At 31.8% G+C, this 8,089-nt stretch overlaps 1 protein-coding gene across 1 annotated transcript; it reads left to right on the forward strand.

Annotated features, from left to right (window-relative positions):
• Positions 1–820: 820 nt before the first annotated feature.
• On the forward strand, positions 821–7,141 carry Dlc90F (dynein light chain 90F). Its single transcript, XM_089640145.1, has 3 exons — positions 821–985; positions 1,096–1,261; positions 5,633–7,141. Exons 1-3 carry the CDS (start codon positions 950–952, stop codon positions 5,779–5,781), a joined length of 351 nt encoding a protein of 116 aa, XP_089496271.1. The 5' UTR covers positions 821–949; the 3' UTR covers positions 5,782–7,141.
• The last annotated feature ends 948 nt before the right edge of the window (positions 7,142–8,089 follow it).

An 8,089-nucleotide genomic window follows, 5' to 3' on the forward strand; every position in this document is an offset into this window, starting at 1 on the left:
AAATTGCGGGGAAATTGTAAGATTTTCAAGTGTTTGGTTTTTTGTGAGAACATTTTTGTGGGAAAAATGCGGGGATCTGGGCATTTCTTGATTATCTAACCATGTCGAAAAAGAAAATTTACATAATTGTGAGATTGTTCCATATTTCGTTTTCGTTTGTGGCAATTTTCCAAAAACGTCTATTTTTAAAGAGAAAATCCGAAAATGACCAAATAATAAAAATGCTAATTACGAATTTTATTTAATTTTTGAGGTAAAGAAACTTGTCAGGATCTATTAAGGAATTTGAAAATCTCTTCATCTTTTCTGGGAATTTTAGAACATATGCATTGGCAACTTTGGTCCACATTCATATGAACCAATGAAAATATTTTAATGCAATATGGTAAATTGGTCATGAGGTCGATCATGAGTGCATTTTAGCACTTTGATTCAATACAATAACATTAGTGATGATATGCCATCATTTTACCTGGTGTTCTTCGATGTTAAAAGCGGGTATTCTAAATGGAAAAAAACTAATTCTGTTTGAGACTGGTCATTAGTGATGTTACGGGTCAGTTCGATCCTTTTTTTTTGGACACCCGAAAAATTAAAAAGTTATTTTTGCTATCAAAACTTAATAATAACAATAAAAAAATATACAGATATTTAAATTAGAAGTTCATTAGTTATTATTGATTTTAAAAAAAGACTAGAGTTTTATACGTGTTCAAAAACACCCTACATTGTAGTACCTACCAATCAATGATTCTCATCCTCAAACCCATCAGCCTAAATTTTTAAATGATTAAGTTGCCTGCCTTGCCGCCGCCATGCTTTGTGACGCAAACTTAACTCCGTTCAGCTGTCAGATTCGCAGCCGGGTGTATTTTTTATTACAGTCAATATTGTTTGAAATCCTTTTCTGAGGAATATTCTAATAGTGTTAGAGCAAATATTAATTAAAATGGAACCTAAAGAATGTCCCGATATGGCGGAGGAGGTTTGTTGCGATATATATAATATACATTTTTTATGACAGGCGGAATCTCGGACTCTTTTCCTATGTTTATTCATAATGTGTTTAATTCGATTAATCGATAATTATTTCAGAATCAATTCGTGGTGGATGACGTTAGTAAAATTATCAAGGAAGCAATTGAAAACACCATAGGGGGAACAGCATATCAACACAACAAAGTCAATCAATGGACTTCCACCGTTGTTGAAGCTTGCCTCGGTGCCCTTACGAAACTTCAAAAACCCTACAAATACATAGGTAACCGCTACATTTCTTCATGAAATTCTATTTAAATTACTAATAAATAACGTTCATTCATATCCATTTCTGTGCCAATGTAATATTTATGCTAAAATGTCAAGTATGATGATAATAATGCCATTAATCAAAATTTGAATTAGTCTGCGCCATATCCTACCTAGTATGAGAGATTCATATTTAGTGACCTAATAATACCAATTTATCTTTCGCAGTAATTAATTTGGGACAGAAAAATGTCATGTAAAACCACTTTTTCAATATTTTTCCTCGTGTCCTCTGTTTATCGAGATATGATTATCTATAAATAGACCTAACTTTTTTAAACTATTACCTGCTTTAACGGTTGAATTTGGCTCCAAACCCTACGAATATATTTCCAAAACTTTCTAAGAGATCAGTGTAAAGAAGCAAATTTAATGGTGTGATTCAAAATCATGAATATGTAAATTGCTTATGCGTTGTGTAATTAAATAGTGTAATTTAGCTGCTTGAGAATGACTCCCATAAAACAAGCAGTTTTCTAATCATTTGTCGTTTGCGTGCATGAATAACAGATGAAATTGAATTTAAAAAACTATTGTCCTCGATGGATAGACAATCAGAAGTCGCCAACAAATGTTATATACTAGTGACCTTATGAAAACTGCCGGTTTGGATGGTTATAAGTCGGCAAGAATCATTGGCCAAACTTGAACAGATGACCTCCAGAAAGCTTATTAAGAAGAAATATTAATCTTGTTGAATTCCGCTGCACGCTTAATATGCAAAAAAAATTATAAAAAGCACTTGGTTTCACCTTAATTACTACAAGAAATAACTATTTATGTGGTGGGAGATGGTAAAAGATGCGTTAAAGTTCCATTTTTTCTCAATCTCATGGCATAAATTATTCAAATAACCCAAATTAAACCCTAAAAAGCTATTTTGTGCATGTTTACCTAAACCCCCAACCTAAATAGTTGTCTCCATTCTGTATTTAAGTTGAAATCAAGTGTTGTTTTTTTAAAAGTTTACGGAATAAATATATAAAGACATACTGTTGATAGCTCCAACATTTCCTCTTCCTCATAACTGATGCATGTAACTGAACGGAGGGTTGCAACAGAATCTCAGCTGCAGATCCATATTTATTTGTTATATTTAAAAATTCGTTTCCCTGTGCTGATATGTTTTATAATGAAACTCAAGCTACCAACGGTCTAGACATTGCTAACCTTTCTTCTAAACACTTCTATGTCTATTCTGCTGATACTTCGTCTAACTTTCTCCACTTAACTATTCCGATACTATTAATTTTAATGATTGCCAAATCTCAATTGCAAATGTTTTCCAATACTTAAAGAATTTATCTATTAAGAAATGTGTTAGACCTGACCGTCCCAAGTTGTTACTGAAAGAATATAAATGTTTTGTCTACACCAATTTGTATGTTATATAACTTATGTCTTTCATCTGGCACATTTCCTGATTCTTGGAAAATTTCTTATATCAGACCTATTTTCAAATCAGGAAACAAGTCAAACATTGGAAACTACGAACCGATATTGATTATATCTGATATTCCCAAAATTTTAGAGTCTTATCATTACAAAGAAAATCAATCCTGCTTACTACCTCACTCCTACTCCTGTTTTCAAAAATGTTCTGAATGAGAAACAGCATGGATTTAGATCTGCTAAATCTGCCACAACTACATATTTTATTTTCCTTTACTAACACCATTGTCAAAGCTCTCGAAGATAGATGGTAGATGTTCTTTACACTGACTTTTCTAAAGCCTTTGGATAAAGTTGACCACTCAATACTTATGGCCAAACTACATGCCATCGGTATAAGAAATCCATTATTATCCTTCTTTTATTCTTACTTCGGTGAAAGGAAGCAAAAAGGTTTTTTTTTTTAAATATTTATTCACAAAAAAATAATGTGCCATAGAGGAAATATAGTAATTATTTCATCAAATTTTGAACATAAGATGTACCCAGAGATGTGCAAAATGGGTACCCAAAACCATTTGAAATGCAAAATGGAAATGGGTCAAAATTTTTCCATTTGAAAATGCAAAATGCAAAATGGTTTTTAGAAAAGCATTTCAAATGCAAAATGCAAAATACCTATTTTCAAAATGCATTGAAAATGCAAAATGGTTTCTCAGGTCAAACAATTAAAATAATTATAGAATTTTTAAACAATTTTGTCATTTAATAATGGACATCAATGTAGAACAAACATATTACATGTTGGTAAATCCAAAAACACCACGACTTCAGATTATGAAACCACAAATAATTTGCGCGGGACTAATGTTGACATTTTGACTATGTTTTCTATATTATATTATTTAATATTACAGCGTCATGGCCCCATGTTCAGTATTTGAATCAGTATTCTTTGTAATGGTATCACTCAATTGCCAGGGCTCCTACCAGGGAGCAACTTGATAAATGTAAATTATCTCTCATAGCGAGGTTGAGGACCGACTGATATTTGGGGCTTATGAAAAAAAGATGAGTGGAGATAGTAGGAAGAATGTTGCAAAAAAGCATTTAAAATGGAAAATGCATTGAGAAAAGCATTTAAAATGCAAAATGGTTTTTAGAAAAGCATTTAAAATGCAAAATACCCATTTTGCATTTCCATTTGAAATGGATTTATTTGAAATAAAGCACATCTCTGGATGTACCACTATAATAAAGCTAGGCTTGTGTGTATGGGGGATGTGTCATTTTGTTAATTATTTTTTAAGTAATATGCTATGGTATTCATATAATATCCATATTCATATACATAATATCGATGTAACATCTGGTGCCCAAAGGGGCTCATCTAGCTCCGCTTCTTTTCAACTATATTATTGGTGTTTTTCTCACACCTATTTTTGGCTCTTCGCAGATGATAATAAGATCCTCAAAATAATAAAATCCTACCAGGTTTTTGTTTTCTTTTTCAATTAGATATTAACTCATTTAATGATTGGTGTAAAATCAAACTGCTTGGAGCTAAATGTTGACAAATGCAAAATCATGTCATTTTATCATGCGAAGAAACCAATTATTTTTGATTATAAATAACATGATCTTTGCTTTCTACTGCGCAGTCTATCAAGGACCTTGGTGTAACTTTGGATTACAAGCTATCTTTTCGTAAACATATTAATAACGTGGTTAATAAATCTCTTAAGCTACTTGTCTTCATCAATAGAATTACCTCTGACTTCAATAATATAATTACCCTAAAAACTCTTTACTGTTCGTTGGATAGCCTTATTCTAGAATATGCCTGCGTTATTTGGTCTCCATTCTACGATGTTCACATTAATCATATCGAATCAGTACAGCATCGCTTCTTAAGGGGAAATGCTCGGAGGTTATGGCTAGAAAGGGACGATGACTTATACGATGAACTTGTAATAAAATTAAATCTTTCTTCTTTAGAAAAACGTAGGAAGGACTTTGATCTCATCTGCACTTTCAAAATTATTAACAGTGTAATTGACTCACCTACTTTCCAACTAATTATCCCTTCCCGGAGACTTGAATGATTTGCTTTTCCTCAATCAACGCTCCACAAATTATGGATACCATTCACCAATGTCCAGAATGGCAAGACTTGTCAACGCAAGTTAACCTCTCAGACAAAGACATTTATATACTATGTGTTCCTTTGAGAACTGTCAAAACGTGATAATTTTTGTGTTATTTACGAGTTTTGCTAAAAGCATCATAACTCACGTCTTGGGAAACGTAGCCTCATTCTAAAAAATGTTTTGGAAAGATTATGAAATCCACTATCGAATTGTGTTGTTATAAGTAAATATTTGCGTTTCTAAATATATATTTTATGAAAACGTCAGAAATATGTAAGAATCGATAACCATTATTTCAAAGCCGTGAAAAATGTACTTTTTTCTGAGTATCATAAAGAAATAACACTTTATATATTGAAGAAATATAATTAAAAACTATTAGTCACCTCAAAATATTAACCGTCCAAACTAAAATATTTTTAATAAATTATTTTGAAACGCAATAAATTATGAACAAACAAGATGACAGATTCAATCGGCTTAGATAATGCAGTTCTACGTTCCATAGATATTGTTGAATACAGACGCGTAGCGTTATTCATTATCGACACTCTTATTGATGTGGCAGAAGTCGTGAACTTGCTTTTTTTTATAAACTTGATATAATTTTTATTGTTTATGTTTATGTGTCCTATTTTTATCATAGCAGTAATTTTTTAAAATATCCTGTATTGTAACATTTCTCCTTGTATTAACTTCGTGTAATATGTAATGTGTTGTAATTGGACATGGTCTGTTAGTAAATAAATAAATAAATGAAATGTATTTTCGTCTTTTTCCAGTAACTTGCACGATAATGCAGAAAAACGGTGCCGGTCTTCACACGGCGTCTTCGTGCTTCTGGGATAACAACACAGATGGCAGCTGCACCGTGCGTTGGGAGAACAAGACCATGTACTGCATCGTGTCGGTCTTTGGACTCTCGCTGTAAACCACCGGCCACGTCGTCTGAAGTGATAAAGTGAAAAAACTATGATGAAACGGAGACGCGATTGAAAGAAATTTTAACTACTCATCCATTAAACGAACGGCTTAGGATTCAGTAATTTCGACCTATCTCTAGCACTGTACATGTAGATGTAATAAAGTTATTGAACTCTTTGTTTCTAAGTTTCTAACATTAATATAGATTGAACTTATTGTCCCTGGCGTCTCAATAAACCTGCTGGTATGACTTGTATTAAAACTGCCAATAATTCTTCACCAGTATTTGCCTTTGACAGTTTATTAACTTTTATCCAAGTGTCCTGTGACGATTCTATATTAATAGTTTCTACTGATAAATCCTTTTATGCTTTTCAATTTTGTGGTAAATTGTAGTCATGTAACTTCAACAATCGCTTAACTCAAAATATTACATGTGTTGTGGTTTTATTAACAGTTTCATTTAAATAATTAATGTTAAATGCATAATGCTGTTTGCTGATGCAATTAACTCTACTCTTGCATTGTTGATTTTTTTTAAACAGATCTTCTTCGCCTGTGTGTTTTTAAACTATCTTTTTAATTGCACAGATTTTAATATGGAAACTTTGCATAAACACATAAATTGAGAATTACCATTATTTAATTGATCATTATTATTGTCTTGAAGCTATTGAAACCTTTATTTTTATTCAATTCTTCTGTCTTATGAGAGAAAGTCTGGGTGGTCTGAAGCCAATTATTGTTAAAACATCTTCTGATAGTTCCATAATAAGTTTTCATGCTAAGTTGTTTTCTAAACCTTAACTTAAAGGTTGATTTTAAAAATGATCCCAATCTAACCTGCTTATAAGGTTTTTCCAATCCCTAAAAAAACCTTATAAGAGAGTTCCACTGTAATCTGTTTGTGGTGAATGGATAGTCATCCCACTGCAGGTACAGATACAAAAAGTATCCATTTCAATTTTTTTCTGTGTACATCATCATTAACTGCCTTTTTAAAAATCATCTATTATGGAGTGTCTTGAAACCTCTAACAGTTATTCACACATATTCTGCATTGTCCGCACTATATTATACTATAATGCTGGTGACAAATTGCATATTCTCACCTGCGCAGACAACAGGAAACTGTCTTATAATTAATTTACTATGAAATTCATTACAAAGTTTTAGAAGAGGAAAATAAACTAAATTAAATGAGTACATATTTACTTAGAGCAATTGTTAACTCAATGCCATAATAATGAATGTAGAAAATAACAATATTTTATGTGAACAAAATTCTTTCTCTGGTGCATGATAATATTATTTTATTTAAAACATGATACATATAAACTTTTTTGTCCCCTTACAATGTCAAATTTTACCATAACAAATCTAATAAGATAATGACAAATAGCTTACATCTTTGTAAGTTTTATCTTCCACAGGTAGCTAAAAACTTATTTTTCTTTTACCTTGAATTTTTTTTATAAAAGAGTAATAAAATGATTTAAATTCTGAAATTGGTTTTTGTAATTTGATTTTAATAAAATACAACTAACTTTCTATTGGTATAGAAAAATATAAACATCAGTATTTACATAGTCATCCAAATTGATATTCCAGCCCATCAGGTAAAGGGGAACAAACCAAGTGCGTGGAGCGGGGAGGCGACTTAACCGTCTCCCTTTCAGTGATTTGTCAATAAATTAATCTGACAGTATACAGGCAACTCACAATTGTAATATCACTATTTATAAATATAATCTGCTTACAAATAATTATTAGTCTTTTTACAATGGCATGCAAATCGCTGGCTGTATAAAAAACTTTAAAAATTTAATCGGATAAACAAAAGTTCGGTCTTGTTTCCAAAATTGAATATTTTGTTACAATATTTAGACACGTTTACACATACGATACAATTAATCACCTCACTCGTTTTTAGCTTCGCTACGCTAGACAGTTCCGTTAAAAGCGAGCATTCAGATCCTGCGCAGAAAAGTCCCACAATGGACTGCGCTGCAAACCGTTGCCATACTTTACCAAGCTTTATTTTCTGCGCGGGGTCTGATTATTTCGAAGTGTGATCTTCGGCGGTCAATGTACGACTGATGTCGAAGTTTATTCAAAGCATTATCGATCCTCCTAGTGCAAAAAATATGGTCACATGGATTTATTTATTTAAAAAAAATTTATTTACCCTTTTTATACGCTTTTACATTTTTTTTAGTTCGCCTCCAGCTGTTTGAAATGATACCTAGATTTTACGTTATGGCAAGTCTTATCAATTTGGATGTCTATGGGCATTCACCAACATCATTAATTAT

The sequence above is a fragment of the Hesperophylax consimilis genome, chromosome 15 (genome assembly GCF_061612785.1).
Source record: "Hesperophylax consimilis isolate HC1 chromosome 15, BYU_Hcon_1.0, whole genome shotgun sequence".
Lineage (NCBI taxonomy): Eukaryota > Metazoa > Arthropoda > Insecta > Trichoptera > Limnephilidae > Hesperophylax > Hesperophylax consimilis.

Bases quoted from the DNA above. Each gene is read 5' to 3' on its own strand.
- Dlc90F (XM_089640145.1), top strand. From the start codon at position 950: ATGGAACCTAAAGAATGTCCCGATATGGCGGAGGAG. The intron at 986-1,095 runs GTTTGTTGCGAT...TAATTATTTCAG, and splicing joins GTCCCGATATGGCGGAGGAG to AATCAATTCGTGGTGGATGA. The intron at 1,262-5,632 runs GTAACCGCTACA...GTCTTTTTCCAG, and splicing joins AAAACCCTACAAATACATAG to TAACTTGCACGATAATGCAG.